We start from the raw sequence: 21,226 nt of genomic DNA on the forward strand, positions 1-21,226 counted from the left end.
AGCAGTGATGCAGTACATTTAAGACCATGATTCTTGAAAGAATGATATTCTAAAATTAACGAGTGTTCAGAGTAATAAGTGATTTTATTTGCTATGGTTCAGGGCAAATGTTATTTTCTTCCAGTGTGAAGTGTAGCCGAATTCCTTGTTGTGGGAACGAGATGCATGGCGGATAGACTGGATAATAAATGGTTAGGCCTACTACAACAAAAAGTAAAATGTTTTACCCCACGTTCAAAAACTAAGGGGCGCCGGTTGTAAACACCGAAATCTAGCTGAAACACCGCTTAAAAGTAATCTTTTCAAATCAACATTTACAGCAAAGTTTGGGACATGTATCATTTTATTCTAAAGATATATATAAATAAGTGTTTAATCTAAATGTCAATTATTGACATTCAATGTATGTATATCAAAGTGTGAGCCATATTATAGTTTTCACTAGTGCACACGAGACTACAATGTAGTTGTGCGCGCGCGCGCTCACACACACACACACACACACACACACACACACACACACACACACACACACACACACACACACACACACACACACACACACACACACGCACACACGGCTGTATTCATCAGTTTAATCATTTTAAGTTTCTAATATTTGAAGTTGTAAAACCTCTCAAGGGCACAAACTGACGTCTTATTTAAAAGCTCTACTTTACTTTTAGATTTAAAATACCAAACCTAGATTAAATCATGTCCAACACAGCAACTTGTGGTGCTAACAAGTTCATTCTTCTGGAGTGAGCACCATAATAAAGCCTCTGAGTGGGTAAGTCTGTAATGTCCTGTAGGATCCAACAGTAAACTTCACACAGATGTGTCGTGTGCTGGATCTTTTCAGATAAGGTCCTGATGAGTGTTTTTTGTAAGGTTGAAATGTGAACAGAGCCAGGAGCTACCTGCTCTGTTGCTGTAATTTCAGCACCTCGGACAGCAACGGCCACACCAGTCTCCCAGGAGAAGAGAACAGGGAAATCCACACGGCTGTAGCCAATCAGAAAGCACCCAGCTGCACTGCAGGAGCTCAACAATGTTCACATTTGTTCTCTGACTTTTTTATATCAACTTTACTCTGCACATTTTTATTACAGACCTTCAAACAAACTTCTCTTCATGTGTTTCATGGTTCTGAGAGGACTTGTTGTTGATTTCAGTTAAGTGTGTTTCTGCTCACAGCTCTTGTCTAATGTGCACACTGAGTTGGGTACACACTGTAATGTAAGTTGAATGTGTCTGTAAACACATGTTTATGAAATGCTGTAAATAAGGTCATTGTGTTTAATAGTAAGGGTGGACATCTTCATTTAGAGACAAATGTGTAAATCTCAGGAAGTTTGCTGAGCTTTTATTTTGGTAGTTCATTAGAGTTACTTCCTCTTTGTGTCAGGATTGTTCAGTGGAAAACATTTGTGACATTAAAAATACAATCAGCCAAATATGAACCAAAGTGAAGCCTCGTCCAGCAACATTTAGACCACAGGACTGAAAGGAGACTCTCCCTCCTGCAGAGAACACAGAGACACTGAGGAACCAGGAGACCAGGACATGAACCCAGGATAAAGAGGTTCAGTGAATGTGGTGTTGAAGGTGTGGAGGTGGATCAGTGTGTCAGAGGAGACTCTGTAGAAGGACAGAGTGCCAGCAGGACAGTCCACATACACTGCTACTCTGTGAGAGTCAGAGGAGGAGGAGAGAGGGAGGACTGTTTGTCTGTTATTGTGACGGACAGCGTAACTACCATCAGAGCATCTCAGACTCCAGGACTGATCATTCCCTCCAAACAAACAGTCGCCACTGCCTCCTTTCCTTCTGACTCCTCTGTAACTCACTGATATATAAACCCTTCCTCTCCACTCGACCTCCCAGTAACAGCGACCAGTCAGACCATTACTACACAGCAGCTGAGGCCAGTATTCAAATCTGTCTGGATGATCAGGATATGACTGATCCTCTTCCACACGTGTCACCTTCCTGTTGTTGTCAGACAGTTGGAGCTCTCTGTGTGCTGTGTTTGAGTCCAGAGTGAGTTCACAGAAATCTGATGGAGAGAAAAAGACACAACACAGCAGCAGTTTATCATCAGACACACCTGAAGGGTTTATTCTTTGTTAACTGACAGTCTGCTGTTTGGTCATCATGAGTCAAACTGATTCCACACTTACACTTCTTCACACCAGGCTTTAACCTCTGCTCTCCACCATGGTCCACCCTGGAGGAAGAAACACAGTCACAATGATTTTCTATCCAACATGAGTCCTAACTGCTGTTCAACATGAAGCAGTGTTCCTCAGTTTGTCACTGTGACAGAGAAACAGGCTGAAACTCATCTGTGTCAACTGTCTGCATCAGTCTGTCACTTTATCTGAGAGGAGGAGAAGAAGAAGAAGAAGAAGAAGAAGAAGAAGAAGAAGAAGAAGAAGAAGAAGAAACGTCAAACCTTTAACAAATCTGGTTTGGGGCCTCACAAATCAAACTGACTAGAACAGAATATGTTTATTGTCATTGTACAGATACAACGAAATTATGAGGCACTGCCTGAGTGGAGCTGAAATATAAGATAAAAAACTTCAAATAAAGCTAAAGTTAAAATCACACACACAAGTTTAAAACATGCACACACCGTCCCTTCGTATACGTAGACAGTGCAGCAGATACAGGTTTTGCACTTGTCTGAGATTCTGAAGTCACAGTGTTGTACAATGGTTTGTCTATGATGCCTTTAGTGCTGTGTTCAGTGTGGTGATGGCTTTGGGGTAAAAACTGTTCATGAGTCTGTTGGTGCGTGCTTTGATTGATCTGCAGCTCTTCCCTGAGGGCAGGGGGTCAGACAGGTGATGGGCAGGGTGAGACGGGTCTTTCAGGATGCAGGACGTCTTCTGTAGACAACGAGAGGTGTAGATGTCATCCAGGGCAGACAAACGTGTGTTTGTGACTTTCTGGGCTGTGTTGATGATCTTCTGCAGGGCCTTCCTGTCAGCCACAGAGCTGCTGTCTTACCACACCAGGATCCCATGTGTCAGTATGCTCTCAATGGAGCCGTGGTAGAAGGACACCAGCAGCCGCTCTGTGAGGAAGTCCTTTATCCAGAGGCAGATGTTTTTGTTGAAGCCGAGATCAGACAGCTTGGAGACCAGTCTGCTGGAGATGATTGTATTAATGCAGAACTGTAGTCTACAGACAGCAGCCGTGCACATGCTCCTCATTGTTCTAAGTGGAGCCGTACAGTGTGGAGGGCAGGAGAGATGGTGTCATCTGTTGACCTGATCTGCAGCCTTGATGTGCTTGAGGACCGATCTCTGCAGGCACTTCATGATAACAGGTGTTAATGCTGTTGGCCTGTAGTCATTTAGGCAGGTTATTGCTGTGTGCTTTGGAACTGGCACTATTGTGGCTGTCTTTAAACATGTAGGGACAGAGCACTGTGCCAGAGATGGTTGAAGTGTTTGTGAATACCTCAGTTAACTCAGCAGCACAGTCTCTGAGAACCCGACCTGGAACACTCAGGACAGTGTGTGCGTGTGTGTGTGTGTGTGTGTGTGTGTGTGTGTGTGCGTGCGTGCGTGCGTGCGTGCGTGCGTGCGTGCGTGTGTGTGTGTGTGTGTGTGTGTGACCTCAGCAGTCTGTATGATGAGTTTTGTGATGGTGACATTGTCTACACAGCTTTTTATATAAAACAGAACAGTTCGTGTTTCAGTCTCAATGTCCTCATCTTTAAATAGAGTCTCGTCTGTGTGGTTAAAGCAGTCCTGTAGCTGAGCTTCAGGAAGTAAGAGCCTTTGTGTTCCTCAATGAGCAACATTTCTCTCTTGATTTAAATGTACAGTAAAACAATCTCGGTAACAGTATCTTATGATTTAAAGAAAAGCTGTTTCATAGATAATATAGATATTAAAATGTGACATAATAAAGCCCTACATACATAAACTAAGAGAAACCAGAAGAACATGAATGTTGGATAATATAATCTTAAAGTTTAAAAACCTCACATGGAATTTTTATCATTTCCATCGTCAAGAACGATCTTTCATGTCCAGAATAAATGTTTGCTTTCATAGTTTATTTCTCAAAGGCTGCATCTGAACACAGTAATTCATGATCATTTAAAGACCAACAAACACAAAGTAGAAAAAAGGGAATCCTGCATCAAAGCTTTTCATGGTAACAGTCTCTCTATTTTGGTACCTTTTGGAAAGTAAGAACTCCTTCATGATGAGTTACCACAGCAGAAGCACTGTTATATTTTTGGTGAACGGTGAACTGAACGGATCAATTTACAACGTGAGCGTAGTTCACTCTGGAGGCAGTGAACGACCGCTCACCTTCAGAGCTAAAGTCGGACTTACGGCACCCAAGATGCATCTTCATTTCTCCCTGCTCCGCTCGCATTTACCGTCACTCTGCCGCTCTCTCTCTCTCTCTCTTACTTGCTTGACCACTCACTCACTGCACATCTCCCTACATAAATACAACTCCATCTTTTAATAGAGGGCAGGGTAAGAAGTTGGCCTCTGTAGCACCTTCTCAAAAATTGTCGATTTATGCTTTGATGTAGATATATTGAACGTTCTGTTGTTTAAGTAGCTTGCACTACTCGTCTAATCCCACAGCGTTTTATGAGATGAGACAGACAGAAAGGAGAGACAGCACAAATGATGGAGAGAAGAGAGAGTAGCAGATGATGAGTGGTAGAAGCACTACAAAGCATAAACTCTGTCTAAAAATGTGCAGTGAGTGTCTATGAACAAATAAAAAACATTTTAATGTCACAATAAACTAAAGTTTTTTTGACCCTCATAAATGTTTAATGATAGCAGTGGAGGTACTCATTTTAAAGTTGTCAGTGATTACTTTATGTGCTAATAAAGAGTGCATACCATCGCATCAAAATCTTTTTGTTTTTTATCAACAAACACCCCCCGACGCCCCTACTGGGGTCGAAGGCCCCACAATATCATCATATCCTCACAAATTATAGAAAGCTTGATCTTCAATATATATCTGATCTGTGTTGCAAAATATCATGAAAATATTAAACTGATTCTGTCTATCAGAAAAAACTGATATTATAACTTTTGAGGTGTGGGGTGCCAAATCCAAAACTGGCCAAAATGGCTGATCATTACTTCAGCTGAAAAAGAGCTCGGTGCAGCTAAAAAAAAACTATACAAAGTGAAAATGAACTAGTTCATTTTAATCTGTGTGAACTGAACTTTGAGCGAGCTCTTTTAAGTGTGAACTTGCAATACAATAAGCAAAAGAATATATATACAGTATCTATTTTAATTAGAGGCACCTGCAGTGTCTGAACTCTTGTTGTCTGTCCATACCTGAGCGTGTCAAGTCTCCGGTGTGGATCCTCCAGTCCAGCAGACAGCAGCTTCCCTCCTTGTTCTCCTGTATGATTGTAGCTCAGGTCAAGCTCTCTCAGATGGGAGGGGTTGGAGCTCAGAGCTGAGCCCAGAGACGCACAGCCTTCCTCTGTGATCAGACAGCCTGACAGACTGGAAATAAAATCATGTCATTAAAAAAATCTGACTGATTTTGAAAGACAAATATATCAACTGTCGTTCAATCAGCCTCATACTGACCTGAGAGTTTCCAGTGTACAATGTTGACTCCGCAGACCAGCAGACAGCAGCTTCACTCCTGAATCCTGCAGGTCGTTGTTACTCAGGTCCAGCTCTCTCAGACTAGAGGACTGGGAGCTAAGGACTGAGGACAGAGCTTCACAGCTTCTCTCTGACAGATTACAGCCACTCAGCCTGAAGAAGAATTAGTGATCAGTGACTGATTTTTTTTTTTCTTTCCTGACTTAATTTGATCTTATCTGATGACATGAATAATAGTGGACTCATGAGGAACTTTATGTTTCCATGTCACTAACAATTACTTAAAGCTCAAATGAGGAGTTTTTCGCTGTTTATGAAACAGACTGCAATTCATTCTAATTACTCAGTGTGACCTCAAAAAGCAAACAAGACCATCAGCAACAAGTTGATATAAAAGCTGAAACCGCTGAATGGGGTAGGTGTCAGACGAGGCAATTAACTGCATGCTGCCTTTGTTTCCAATTTACAGGGCACAAATTCAAATTGAGTGATGCATATGACTGTTAAATACAGCAAGGGAAAAAAATTTTGGTAAAGGAAACACTTCTTACACATGTGCAGGACTAAATCAGCAAAGAGATAAGAGGTACAGATTTGTCCACAGGGGGCGCTAAAATCAACACAAACCAGAAATACCTCACAGCAGCTTTCAGTAAAATGTCTTTAGACTGAGTAATACTTAACAATCAGCCTCAAACTGACCTGAGAGTTTCCAGCAGACAATGTTCACTCTGCAGTCCAGCAGACAGCAGCTTCACTCCTGAATCCTGCAGGTTGTTGTTACTCAGGTCCAGCTCTCTCACACTAGAGGACTGGGAGCTAAGGACTGAGGACAGAGCTTCACAGCTTCTCTCTGACAGATTACAGCCACTCAGCCTGAAGAAGAATCAACAGAGAGCAGTCACAAACAATGTTTGTTTTTTCTGAATAAAGAAATGCTTCTTTAAACTTGTATAGTTAGGTGTGTACACACAGAGCTTTGTTGGAGGCCTTGACCACTGGCAGCAGCCTCAGAAGAGCCTCCTCTGAAGCAGAATATTTCTTCAGGTCAAACACGTCCAGATCTTTTTCTGATGACAGTAAGATGAAGACCAGAGCTGACCACTGAGCAGGAGACAGTTTATCTGTGGAGAGACGTCCTGATCTCAGGGACTGTTGGATCTGCTTCACTAGAGAACGATCATTCAGTTCATTCAGACAGTGGAACAGATTGATGCTTTTCTCTGTGGAGAGATTCTCACTGATCTTTGTCTTGATGTACTTGGCTGTTGTTTTATTGATCTGTGAGGTACTTCCTATCTGTGTCAGCAGACCTCTCATGAGAGTCTGATTGGTCTGCAGTGAAAGACCCAGGAGGAAGCGGAGGAACAAGTCCAGGTGTCCATTTGGACTCTGTAAGGCCTTATCCACAGCACTCTGGTGGAGATGTTTCAGATTATGTTTGGTCATGAAGATTTTAGAGGTCAGTGATGTTGTTTGTCTGTCTGACAGCAGATTGACACCAGAGTTGATGAACGTCAGATGGACATGAAGAGCAGCCACAAACTCCTGAACACTCAGATGGACGAAGCAGAACACCTTGTCCTGGTACAGTCCTCTCTCCTCTTTAAAGATCTGTGTGAACACTCCTGAGTACACTGAGGCTGCTCTGATATCGATGCCACACTCTGTCAGGTCTGACTCATAGAAGATCAGGTTTCCTTTCTGCAGCTGCTCAAAAGCCAGTTTTCCCAGAGACTCAATCATCTTCCTGCTCTCTGGACTCCAGTGTTGATCTGTCTCAGCTCCTCCATCATACTTGATGTTCTTTAGTTTGGACTGAACCACCAGGAAGTGGATGTACATCTCAGTCAGGGTCTTGGGCAGCTCTCCTCCCCCTCTGGTCTTCAACACATCCTCCAGAACTGTCGCAGTGATCCAGCAGAAGACTGGGATGTGGCACATGATGTGGAGGCTTCGTGATGTCTTGATGTGGGAGATGATTCTGCTGGCCTGCTCCTCATCTCTGAATCTCTTCCTGAAGTACTCCTCCTTCTGTGGGTCAGTGAACCCTCTGACCTCTGTCACCATGTCGACACAATAAGGAGGGATCTGATTGGCTGCTGCAGGTCGTGTGGTTATCCAGAGGCGAGCAGAGGGAAGCAGGTTCTTTCTGATGAGGTTTGTCAGCAGCACATCCACTGAGCTGGACTCTGTAACATCAGTCACGATCTCATTGTTGTGGAAGTCCAGAGGAAGTCGACACTCATCCAGACCGTCAAAGATGAACACAACCTGGAACTCTTCAAACCTGCAGATTCCTGCTTCTTTGGTTTCAGTGAAGAAGTGATGAACAAGTTCCACCAAGCTGAACTTTTTCTCTTTCAGCACATTCAGCTCTCTGAAGGTGAATGGAAATGTGAACTGTATGTCCTGGTTGGCTTTGTCTTCAGCCCAGTCCAGAGTGAACTTCTGTGTTAAGACAGTTTTCCCAATGCCAGCCACTCCCTTTGTCATCACTGTTCTGATTGGTCCATCTCTTCCAGGTGAGGCTCTAAAGATGTCTTCTTGTCTGATGGTTGTTTCTGGTCTGTGTGGTTTCCTGGATGCTGATTCAATCTGTGTGACCTCATGTTCATCATTGACCTCTCCAGTCCCTCCCTCTGTGATGTAGAGCTCTGTGTAGATCTGATTCAGAAGGGTTGGGTTTCCTGCTTTAGCAATCCCCTCAAACACACACTGGAACTTCTCCTTCAGGTTAGACTTGAGCTCACGCTGACAAACTGCAGCAAAAGTTCCTGAAAGAACAAACAAGAAATGTGATCAATAAGTTGAAGCTATAATCAATCTGTTGATTTTAAACTTAAACACATCAGGGTGGTGTTTATTTCCCTCCTCTCTGAAATCTCTTCAGCACATCAGGTGTGAACAGTTTCTCACAGTTCATAGATCTGATAAAATGTGTGCATCATATTAACAGCAGAGTTTTAAATGTGACCCTCTCCCATGTTGCCTCCATTTCCTCTTTCCATCATGTTAAATGTGTTAAAATCCTCTTACTGCTCTGCAGACAGTCAGCCAGCTCCTCCTGCTTCATTCTCCTCAGGAAGTGCAGTGTGATCTTCACAAATGCCTCTCTGCTGCTCCTCCTCTGCTCTTCCTCCTCGCTGTCCAACACCTCCTCATCCTCCCTCTGATTCTCTAAGCATTCTGGGTAATCTGGACTCAGACCCCTCTTGATCTTCTTCAGCTCGTTCTTCACAAAACTGACAATGTTCTCCTCCAGCAGCTGGAACAGAACAAGAAGTGAACTTTGACTTGTAGAAGTCAACATCAGATCATCAGTGACAGACAGAAAGCCTGCTGGTCTGCAGAGTGCAGCATGGAGACTGGATCACAATGGTAGTTCAGTATTTAGTCTGTGGATGGTCCTGTCTCCTAGAAATGAAGTTGATATAAAATGAGATTCATGTTGGAGAAATATCCTGGTCTGGTTTCACACAGAAAAGATCTGCAGTGACTTTGGACACGATGTGTTTATTAGAATGAAGCTGAAACCACAAACTGTCATTAACATGAACCAAAGTGTTTCTGTTGTTTCAAACACAAACTGGACTCAGTCTGTGAACTCTGCTCTCTGCTGCCAAAGTCTGTGTGAGACCACCATCCACCACGACCTCTGACCTCTGACCTCTGACTCTGTGCTGCTCAGCAATGTAACGCTTCATTCAGTCAATAAAACACTGACTGTGAACATAATTCAGACAGAGATGATGTTTGCAGTGTAATCAGGAAACAATTCAGTAACATAAAAATGTCATTTGAAGTAAACTTTGATTCTCAGTAGTAGCTGTGTTTGTTCATTTACACACCATTAATATGGAGTCCAGCTGTGTTTGATGCTGCTGGGCAGACTGACCAATGGGAACCTCTGATCTCTGCTGCTGAACTCTGTGGAACAAATATAATATAATATACTGTATATAATATAAAGACACAGTGTTACATGTGATAGATTCTATCAAGTGGATCCTGTTAGATCCTCCTACAAACACAGGACACACATGAAGGTACATGCTCAGTACAGTTATTGATGTGTAAAATAGTTTCCTGCTGTTGGATCCTGATAGAAACACAAACACTGATAAATGTTCAGGTTCAGACATAAAACACTGCTGACCTGTTGGATTTTAAAGGTTTTAATACAGAACAACAGAACCATGTTCTGTTTTAAATTCTTACCTTTGACAATCAGAGTTATTTACATCTTTGAAACAAATAACTCGACCCTAAGACCGGTCACTCTTGAAGGACACACAGCTGGGCTCAGGTCCAGGAGAATCTGGTCTCTCATGTTCGATACTGAAAGAATCACAAACTCTGATGAACGTTCATAAACACTGAAAATCTTCCAGAATTATTGCTGCCGAAAATGATTAAAGTTTAAATACTGATAACAAAAAAGTGTAAGATAAATGATTACTTTGGATCCTCAGAGTGCTGTCCATGTTTGAAAACAATAATTGGATCCATAGACCGGTCACTCTTGAAGGACACACAGCTGGGCTCAGGTCCAGGTTCAGGTTCAGGTTCAGGTCCAGGTCCAGGTCCAGGTCCAGCAGAGTCTGGTCTGAGCTGCTGCTTTGGCCTTCAACACAACACAACACACACAGAGCTGTGAGTGTGAATAATGATGGTGGAGTGATTTGAGCAAAGTATGTGTTTGTTATTTACGGTAAATTTTTCCATGATAAATTCATATCTTCACAAAGAAACAGGAAGTCGAAAAGTCCTTCAGAGTGACACTTTTAACTTTTGTACAAAATAAGTCTCATATTAAGAGAGTTTGATGACAGTGACAATGATATCAAACCTCTTAGATTATTACAGTTTATTAGCAGACTGTTGTCCATCTTTAAAGTCACAAGATTCAAACATCAACCGGAGTTTCTTGACAGACAACTGGCTCGGTCCATGTTCAGGTCCGGGTCCAGGTCCAGCAGAGTCCGGTCTGAGCTGCTGCTCTGGCCTTCAACACAACACACACAGAGCTGTGAGTGTGAATAATGATGGTGGAGTGATTTGAGTGCTGAGCTCTGACATGGAGAAGAGTCATGGACAGTTAGAGATCCTCATCTCACCTCTGAGCTTTGGTCTGGCTGTCATGTTCCCCACACAGAGTGGTTTTAGAGGGAGGGGCTCCCTCCTCTCTGTCCTCACACTGACTCATAGCAGAGCCCCCACCTTCACACAAACACAACAACATGCTCATTCATTACAACCAGCTTTACATCACAGAGACACACACTGCTCTCTACCACAGTGTCATTCCTGATTCTACCACCAGATGGCACCAAAGGAAGAAATGATTCAAAGATTTCCACTGTGGATAAATGGAGAAGAATATATTCCTTTTTATACAGCTGTACTTTTTGTCCACTAGAGAGCTCATATGGATTCATTTATAGTTCACTTCTGTCCAAAGTGAGGACATGCAAAATCTTCCAGTTTAACATGTGGCAGGAGAAAGAAAATACTCACCAGGTGACTTCAGATCCACGTTCTACCTTCACCTGTAGAGGAAACACAAAGAGAGAAACTGCTGCTGATCATTTTTCACAAGTTCTTCTTCAACAATCTGAGGACGCTGTCACACTCCAATAACTTCACAGTCAAAGTCTAGAAACATGAACATGACATTAAATCAGTGTAACCTACAACCAGAGTCCAGGACAGTCCAGTCAGGACATGAATGAATAAACTCAGAGGGACACAGGATAATATCTGATTTCACTGCAGTTCATACTTAATTACATCTTTCTCTCGTCTCATTTGTTCTAAAAGGAACAAAAAACATTTGGAGATTTTATATAAAAAAGAAACACGGTCATAAAAACAAACTGTCCCATCATCAAAATCATTTTCTGTCAGCTTTAACTCAACACAAAATCACTAAACAAAGATAAAGTAGGTGTGGTGGAGTTATTAAATGAAGGATGAACATGTTTTCTAACCTTTGATAAAAACATATTTGTAAGATCTTTACAAACTCAGCTAAGAGCCTGTTGACTGACCGTTTGATAACAGACTGATGTCTACTACCTGTTTGTTTCTATGTCTCAAATGAAACAATTAGCTGAAAGGTCAGAGGTCAGATGGTCAGGTTTAAACTCACTGTTAACTTTTACATATTTTTATCCAGGACCACCATATTTCTTCATCTGAGCCAAGAGCTGAAAGTGCCTAAAATATTTCATATATTTGTGCAGTGTCATAATCAAAATGTTTAAAGAACTTTAATCTATTGAAACATATATTACATGTTCAGTTACATGTAACGTTTTTTGCTAGCAGTCAGTAAAATGGGTAACGCTTCATAATACGGCCCACAACTTACCGCGTAAGCTTCCACGACCTGTAATGTAATACAGTCACATGTATCAGTGCTTAAATGTAGGTATGGTGGAACAAGAGAGTAACAGTTAGGAATGTTAGAGGCAAAGAGAAAAAGGTTATACTGTAAGTGTTTAGTCAGTACTACACTGTAAGAAAGGATACCCTATATCTACTCAATAAAATTAGGGCAGCAGATTGCAAACAATATTATTATTTTATTTATTCATAATTATTTATTATTGTCCCTACACTTTAAGTACCCTTAACATCATGTTATGTTTTATCCTCCTGACTCTTACTCTGTAATTACCCAGTAATAGACAGGAAATAAAGGAGCGCAGTAAACACTGTCAAACATTACAGGGCCTCTGCCCATCTGTTATAATAACAGACCCAAGACTAGATGATTGGCACCTGGTGCTCCCACCACAACAGGGCCCTAAGTCGCTAACTAGACTCTTCTCCTCAGTAGTCTCCCGGTGGTGGAACGAGCTACCAAACTCCATTCGGTCCGCAGAGTCCCTTTCACCTTCAAGAAGAAGCTAAAGACCCAGCTCTTTATGAACACCTCTGACCTTAAAGGATAACTTGGGGATTTTTCAACCTAGACCCTATTTTCCCATGTGTTTGTGTGTAAGTGACGAGTGGAGACAACAACATTGAATCGATCAAGTATTCAGGGAGGGAGCACCGGCCGGCAGCTGTGAAATGAGATACAAAGTAACTAAACGGGGCACCGGGCATACGCCAACACACAGCCACTAAAAGCGCTTGTTTTAGCTACTGACAGGCTCAGATCGTTATAATAAGTGTCTGACAACATTTTGTGTTTGTTGTGTTGGAGTACAGAAAGCGTCTTCTCGTCTGACTGCTGACTAGGATTTTCACGATGATGATTATGACGACACTGATCTTGTTGATGTTGCTAATCATCATTATTATTATTTAAAAAAAAAAACATTGTGACATTGTAACATTGTAACCCGTGAGTACCAAGTACTTATAGAATAATGAGTATAAATAATTTCTCATCTCTTTAAATTACACTGTAGGTACCCAGTACTGACAAAACACTTACAGTATAACCTTTTTCTCTTTGCCTCTAACATTCCTAACTGTTACTCTCTTGTTCCACCATATCTACGTTTAAGCACTGATACATGCGACGATATTACATTACAGGTCACAGATACTTACTTTAGATTACAGCCCACAACTTACAGCATCATTACTGCAGAGTTATGTTGTAATCTTTCGTACTAACGGTGCACCAGTAGCTTACAGTACATACCAATACATGTGGGTAGGTACTGGGGAACAAGATGTGAAGTTATGGAATAAGAGGGTAACAACTCTCGATCTTATACTGTAGAGAAGAACTTATACTGTAGTCATTTAGCATTAGTTATTTTAGCTACCTATGCTATTATGATGAATAGCCTAATTACTATGTATGACCCACTGAGCAATAATCTGGACCTTTGGGAGGAACTGATACTGTAGTTATTATTTAACTGCTGGGTCCATTCTGTCGTGGATGATGGAGTGATGACTTCTGCATCACTTAATAAATCTGATGTGATTTTATTTCAAAATGTCCTTATTAGTGACAAAAAGGCAAACTACACTGTTCCTATTCTAAACTAAAAACCATTTGTACATTGTAAGTTAAATGTGCTCTAAGGTGCATCAAATATCAAAGTCAGTATATATTATGGTTATGGATGAATAAGAAGTTATTTAGCTGATAAAACATTTAACTGGATGATAATCAGTGTTTTTAAGGGTGTAAAGCCTTTTCAAACACAGTCGGAGGTGAAGTCCCCCAAAAGGATAAAGGAACAATGCTCTATGGTCAGACTGTACCCTGTAATAGTCATAGAAAAGGTACTGTACCCAGTAGTTCCAAAGTAACTACAGTGTTAGTTCTTTGTAAGGTTACTCCCCTGCTCCATAACGTCACATCTTGTTCCCCAGTACCTACATATATGTATTGGTCTACTGTACTGGTACTGTACTTACTGTACTGGTCCACCATTAGTACAAAAGATTACACCGTAACTCCCGAGGAATGACGCTGTGCATTGTGGGCTGTAATCTAAAGCATCACCGTAATATCTCTAATTAGCTGCCTGCTCTCTCCCTCTCCCCACACAGCAGCAGACTAACCTACAAAAGTGTTTCCCAAACCTCTGTTGGAGCACGCGCCCCTCGTCCAGCATGTTTTTCATCCAGCCCTGCTTTACCACAGCTGTCTCAAATCAGTGTAGCTCTGAGCTCAGCACACCAGGTTAGCTAAGGCTGTTTCTCAGGTGGAGCAGGGTTGGATGGGATGAAACACATTTTGGTCAGGGGGTAGGCTGCTCCAGGAGCGGTTTGGGAAACACTGACCCAGAAGAACAGTAGAGGGAGTCAGCAGGCAGAGTTGGCAGCAAAGTTATCAGACTCTTCATTTCTATTGCAGACAAGAAACAAAAACAAAACGCAAAGTAGCCGACTTTATTGTGGGAATCAAAATGTTAGCCTAAAGTAAGGGATAGTTGGACAGTGAAGATTCTTAGTGCAAATTGTATTATTGATTCAAGGTTTTACTGGTAATGATCTTTTGGCAACATCAGAGAGCTGACAGAGCCGGCTCCCTGAAAAGAGCCAAAGTGGCCGTTACTAGCTTCTGATATGTTGTGTTCAATTCAGCTAACATCAGTCATGTTAGTCATTGGCCTCACCCTCGTGTGTAAAAGTGTGGTTCACTGCGTGTAGTGTGCATTTCCTGAAGTCTGACGTGACGTGCTCTTATCATGACGTGTGTTTTTGCGTCTCTTGGTGGTGGTGTGTGAAACAAAGAAGGAGTGTTGCCAATTCTGGCGCCCCCAGCGGTGGTTGCTCTCCTCAAGTAAACCTAGAATCCCTGTTTTCAGTGACGTGGTGTATTACTAAAGCTTGTCATTTTACGTCATTCTTTGTGATTGGTTGTGATTCTGACACTTCTCACACCTCTTATGGGTTTCTGACAGCCTTTCTGCCGGCCTACACACAGATGCAAAAATTATTACATTATCAAGCGTCCTATCAGGAGAATACGAGTACAAGCAGGGAAGAGGCAGGAGGAGAGACAGCTGGAGCTGCAGAGAGTGAAGTGAGCAGAGAGAACAGTGAAAACATAACCCAAATGTAAATGACTGACGGTTTGAAAATGCTGTCATATTCCCCTGAAATGAAAATCAGTCTCAGCAGACAGTGACCGAAGCATTTATGTTCAAATGCTGATATCTTTGGCTCCAGGTAGACCTGCATTAAAACACCTTGATAGTTCATCTTCAAGGCATCTCTGTGCTCATCAACATTGTTGCTGTCACTACATTCAGGAGGAGGACAGCACAGCAGAGCAGGGAGAGTCCAGTGGGACAGGGCCAAGTGAGATGCAGGGAATGGAAATATGACAGAAAGCTGGTAAGTGCAGGATAAGTGAAGTAGTCGAGGCTTCAGGCCCATTTTAGTTTAAGAAGTATGATCTCAGTTGGTCGGGTAAAAAAGCAGGAAATTTGTTTTAAAATACAATTTTTATTGTGGGGAAGGACCCCACACCTCCCGCCACTGATGTATCTGTCCAAGTTTGCTCCCCATTCTGAAAGATAACCAGGCACCCATGGAGCTGTGGCTGGGTCAGTGTTCAATATTCATGTCTTTGTGTTGACTGTTGACTCGTTGCCCGGCCAGGTGTCACCCTGCCGTCTCACCAGGTGTGTGTTCATGTTTGTCTGGCTGCTGTTGAACTTTATCTCTTTTCTACAGAGAAAACAAACGGACAGACTTTTGTAAAGTTTCCAAATGACGTCATTCTGGATTTTAGATGTGGAGCTCTGTAAATCGCTCTGTGTTTACAGACATCCCAACACTAACGCTACTCTAATAAGAGGTCAAAGGTCAGCGTCAGAGTCTTGTGAGATCAAAGACACTGAGCACAGTGTGCAGGATCAGCAGCAGCTCTTCAGTAAAACGATTTATAACTTATAATGGGGCCATCGCCGGCTATTCTTAACTTGTAACCCACCCAGAGCTCTGCGTACCGATGTAGTCGCATCTTTAACGTTAAAAAGTTGTTACTGATTCATATCAGAGAATCTTTACAGCCTTAGTGAATATATTTTAGTAGAAACTGTAACATATAAACTCAGGATGTTAATAATTAACCATTTAACCTTTTATACTATCAGTTAAACCTTTAAAAATAATAACTAAATAAAAACATATTAAGGACGACCAACTTTGCCTTCATGTTACACCTCAGTGTTTCCCACACAGACGGCTCCACTGCTGTATTTATGGCTGCACAAGTAAATTCTAACATATTTCAACCTTTTTTAAATGTGTACCCATAAAACACATCAGAGATCGATTAAGTAGTTAACTATCTCCCCTCACTTCTTCCTGTCACCAGCAGAGAGAAACAGAAGGAGGGGCCTGAAGCACCGTGTGTATGAAGAGAGGAGAGGGCAGCAGGTGTGTGTTGTCAAGAATCAAGAGAAACAAGTTTGTTAGTCACACCCAAGAACACACACACACACACACACACACACACACACACACACAGTATAATAACATACTAATCCAACTGTTCAGTTCAGCTCCTCTACAGTTCACAGGGAGAAAAGTGACTCTGAGATTTTAGAAGTGAAATCATAAAAATGTTGGATTAACACTCACCCTCCTTCAGCCTTCAGATTTCCTCTCCTGCTCTGAACTCTCGACTCTAAACGAAGTCTGAACTGACTGACTAAACACCTGTTCCACAGGTTCTACCTGTTCTCATGAGGCTGGATCACATGGTCACATGTTGTTGCTCCTCCCTCCTCCATTTACAGGAAATCAGCTGGCTGTGTCTCTGTGTGAGTGTGTGTGCTGTGTGAATAAAATAAAACGTGTGGTTCCTGGTTTGGATCCTTTTTGGACTCTTTGGTATGACAGAGCATTTAGTGAGGGTTGAATCTCCTCTGTTGAAAACTCTCAGGTTTCTCCTCATCAGGCTCACCTCAGAGCTGCCTGCAGTGAGGAAGAGTTTCCTTTGAGCCACGGCAGAGGTCGCTACATCCACGGAGGGAGAAAGACTGGAGGGCGGATTCTGGAGAGACAGAAACAGAGAACAGAGAGAGAGATGGATAAAGATGACTGAGCGAGAAGAGAAACATGATAAACATGTCAGGAGAAGTCATATCTGTAAAACCTGTTGAGGTAAAAATGTTACCTGTTTTACACTCTGATAGAAGAAAATCAGCTTCTTGGATCCGTTTGAAGCAAAGAAATCCTCAATCAGACTGAACTAAACGTGGGTGTAGTTTCAAATCTGAGAGTAAAAGTATGTTGTAGTTTTTTCTACACGCTGCACTGTGATCCACAAAATGCAGCCTCAGCAGGCTTCAGAGAGCTGGCCAGAGAGCTTGCTCTCTTTAAAGCCACCAGACTCCATTGAAAAAGTCCTTTTACCTTGCAGTATAAGGGAGTTGCTGGTCTCCCGCTACATTAATCAGTTTTTGTTGTTGTTTGCCGCACAAATATCTCAATGGACCCAAACTAACACGTTTGAAACACTCAAGTCAAACACCAACACAAAAAACTAATTTATCAAGGCAGAAGTTGAGCGGACTCTTGTGTGGTCTGTGAGGCAAAATCACCTTTTTATTAAATGGAGTCTGACGTGTTTTCAGAGAGCGATGTAACGTCTGTTACTGGTTAAAAAAATCTTCTTCCTCTGTAACAAAAAGGTCTATCTCTGCAGGGATCCTTTCTGTGATGTTATCAGACACTTAGAACAACAATCTGAGCCTGTCAGTGGAAACAACAAGAACTTTAAGTAGACGTACTTTTATCAGGGGATATATATTTTGTATGTATTAGTCATTTAGACCCATGTTGAAAAAATATGTTCCTGGTTTAAAGATAAATGAATTTCTCTTTCAGCCTTCACACCCAGATGGACGAGTTTAGTCTGTTTTATTAGTTAAACACTTTGATGTTATAATTTATATTCATGTTAAACACAGTTTTTGTTTGTTTTTGATGCTTTCTGTCAATTCTTTGCTTTTGTGTTAAACCGTTTCAGACGCAGGATTTCAGTCTGTTTTTAGCAGAGCTGTGACACTCAGAGAGCCGATGATCTCTCACAACTCTTCATTCAGTCACTGCTTTTATTTACTGTGTCCTGTTTTTGGATGAATCAGTGGCCTGTCTGCCGTTTTCTCCTGTGATGTCATTGTGACATCTCACTCTGTTTGTCACTGAAGGGAGTGTTTTTATTTGTGGATGTGGAGTCATGTTACACTGACTTCTGATCAGTTTAAAGTGACGGAGTTTTAAGGCCACTGTTGGAGGAAGTATATTTAAGATTTGGAGAATAAAGTCATGCAAGTAAAAGAAAATAATGAAATTGTCCCTTTATTGTTTTTATTAAACTTTTTAAAGATTATATTATTATTAGTTTATCTGGTCAGTTCTGGTAGTTTTATTAAATCCTTTAATATTGCAGCTTTATTTTGAAACCTTTGTAGGTCATTAATCTTTATGACACAAACGTATAAAAACATAATCCTGTTGCTTTAAAATAGAGATGCATTAAACTTTCACCTGCTGTGGCATTTTGTTGGGTTTTGTTTTAATTGTTTTATTTTACATTATTCTTTATGTCGACCTCCTTCCTCTCTCCTCTCTGTTCATCATCAACACACTGAAGCCGTGTGAGGGAGCTTTTATTTTGAAATGTTTTCTCGTTAATTTTTCTATTTAGTTTGATTTAGTTTGTTGTCATGGAAACGATGTTACAGGATGGAATTTTTTTTACATATAAAATGGTTCTGAAGTGACGTCTGCTGTGCTCGTTGACTCATTACAGAAGCTCCTCAATAGAAAAAAAAAAGTATATATTTTTATTATTCATACATTAAAGAGGAAAGCCCGAAGATGTTTGTATTTAATGTTTTATTGCTCGTTAAGTCAAATGTATTTATACAGCACATTTCATGAGACATTCACTCATAGTTCTTTAAAATAAAGTAAAAATAAAAAGACAAAGATCATTCATGAACACAACACACAATGTAACATGTTCAAGTGCAAAAACACACACACAGAGAAAGTAATGCAACTGAACCTGTAACAGGGTCAGGATGGCAACAAGTGAGTATTTAATAGTGAGTATTGATTTTCTGTGTATAAATTGACTTTTTGTTTTTCTTTTGTTTTAGATTTGTTTATTATTTATTTATTTTAATAAAGTAATATTTAGAGCAGGATGACACGCACAGGGACAGTTGATTGACAGCTTGAGAGAAAGAATAAGAGAAATAAAATGAATGAAATAATTTCAACATATAAAGAAACAAATAAAATCACTGAATCACAATTTCATGCACACAATAGAGAAATGTATTTTGTAAAAGTTAAACATGATTTTTTACATGAGTATGAAATTGAAGGTGCTAACTTTCAGAAAATCCTCATTATCGAGACGAGAACGAGCATCCAGGGTTTTTGCTGAAGACACACGAAACTGAGCATGCTCAGTCTCGGAACTCATCAGCTCAGTTTACTTTTCACTGACAAGACGTGTTCACTGACCGGCATCATATCCTCCAAAATCAACACTGTTTGTCAGAATACCTCAGTTAGTATCATGTTAGCTGGCGAAGTTATTTGTCAAGCTAGACTGAGAACACTGACATACACACTCATAGTATTTTGGTAGTCATAACGTCAGGGAGCATGCTAAGGTTAGCCAAATAGCTCTAACATAAATACCCTTATTTATACAGTCTATGATAAATACACTGCATGACTCCAGCATTGTGCTTTGCAACCAAACAGCAAATTACGCCGGCGAACCAGCAAATCATCACAAGCATTAGCGAACATTAGCCAGGTGGGGCAGAGCGGCTGGAGAGAGCTGGGATGAAGCACGTGTGCTTTGAGAAAAAAACGCTGCACCCGGGTTTTGTTTCTATGACAACAATGAGTTCTGGGTCTGTTTTGATCCCCAAAAGCAACCGAAGGCCTCCATGATTATCATGCCCTGCCGATGTTGACTCTAGTTTTCCCCCTGATGTCGGTCACTTCCTGTTCGGTCAGACGGGCTTCACTAGATAAAACTTGTTTTAGTTTTTTATTCTATTCTTCTTTATTCTTTTTCTATTCTCTGTGTAGTTTGTGTTGGTGTTGTTGTGGGTGCCGGTTGTTTGTTGGCATTATCCAGCTCCATTTCACAGCTTGTGTTGTCTCGTGTTGTAGAGGTGGAGAATGAGCTCTCAGCAGAGGTACTCGCGAATGCGCAGATACGTCACATCCAATTTTTTCGCGGATTTACAATTTTCATTTGTATTTCCACATATTTTAATAACTTATTTATTCTTTTAACTACACCTCCTTATTATTCCACATTTATCTTATTTCTCTCTTATGTCTTCACATTATGAAACTCTAAAGAGCGATTTAATCACAGTAATAGTTAAAGTAAAAGTGTGTTTATAAGGGTTAGTGTGTGTGAGGAACACAAATGTTCACATCTGTTCTCTGACTTTTTTACATCAACTTTACTCTGCACATTTTTATTACAGACCTTCAAACAAACTTCTCTTCATGTGTTTCATGGTTCTGAGAGGACTTGTTGTTATGATTGAAGTTAAGTGTGTTTCTGCTCACAGCTCTTGTCTAATGTGTTCACTGAGTTGGGTACACACTGGCTGCTTCCCAATCTTTTAAATTGCATCCATGCTTCCTTTACTTGCGTCTTTCACTTGCGTCTTAGTCCCTCCCACCAGAGATGCATGGAGAGACGCGAGGAAACCAAGAGAGGAGAGAGGAAACGAGGGAATGTTTTTTAAGAGACATGAGATGTCCTTTCCGATGAAGCGTCACGTGCTGCGATGTCCGTTTGTGATGATCACGTCAGCTGATCACCGCTGGATCAGCTGTCAGTCTGCATTAACAGCTGTTTGTGTCTGCACACATGTGCTCTGTATTCATTCTAATAAAACACACAGTAACAGTGTTTCCTCTCTGTAACCTGTTACCTGTGTAACAAACACCTGCACATGAAGAACAGGCTGCAGTCTGTGTTCCTGCAGCAGAGCCAGACGGACACTTCTTACCAGCACTATGCCTTTATATTATTTGTTAATTATTTACATTTTTGTGTAAACCAACATCATACTAACTAACTATGAAAATGATTTATT

At 41.2% G+C, this 21,226-nt stretch overlaps 1 protein-coding gene across 1 annotated transcript; it reads right to left on the reverse strand.

Annotated features, from left to right (window-relative positions):
• Positions 1-376: 376 nt before the first annotated feature.
• LOC138595197 (NLR family CARD domain-containing protein 3-like) lies at positions 377-16,772 on the reverse strand. The gene is made up of 12 exons (XM_069666549.1): positions 16,710-16,772; positions 11,151-11,182; positions 10,751-10,853; positions 10,498-10,638; positions 10,093-10,257; positions 9,482-9,560; positions 8,670-8,898; positions 6,604-8,407; positions 5,610-5,783; positions 5,349-5,522; positions 2,184-2,230; positions 377-2,059 (listed from the first exon to the last, which is right to left on the reverse strand). Exons 3-12 carry the CDS (start codon positions 10,837-10,839, stop codon positions 1,491-1,493), a joined length of 3,471 nt encoding a protein of 1,156 aa, XP_069522650.1. The 5' UTR covers positions 10,840-10,853; positions 11,151-11,182; positions 16,710-16,772; the 3' UTR covers positions 377-1,490.
• Positions 16,773-21,226: the final 4,454 nt, after the last annotated feature.

The sequence above is a fragment of the Semicossyphus pulcher genome, unplaced genomic scaffold, assembly GCF_022749685.1.
Source record: "Semicossyphus pulcher isolate SPU_LCO1_2020_fin unplaced genomic scaffold, fSemPul1.0.p SCAF_17, whole genome shotgun sequence".
NCBI lineage: Eukaryota > Metazoa > Chordata > Actinopteri > Labriformes > Labridae > Semicossyphus > Semicossyphus pulcher.

Excerpts from the sequence above, each read along its gene's own strand:
- LOC138595197 (XM_069666549.1), bottom strand. The coding sequence starts at position 10,839 with ATGAGTCAGTGTGAGGACAGAGAGGAGGGAGCCCCTCCCTCTAAAACC. Across the intron at positions 9,561-10,092 it reads CAGCACTCTGAGGATCCAAA|AGTTCAGCAGCAGAGATCAG; the intron begins GTAATCATTTAT and ends TTTGTTCCACAG. Across the intron at positions 2,060-2,183 it reads AAAGCCTGGTGTGAAGAAGT|ATTTCTGTGAACTCACTCTG; the intron begins GTAAGTGTGGAA and ends TCTCTCCATCAG.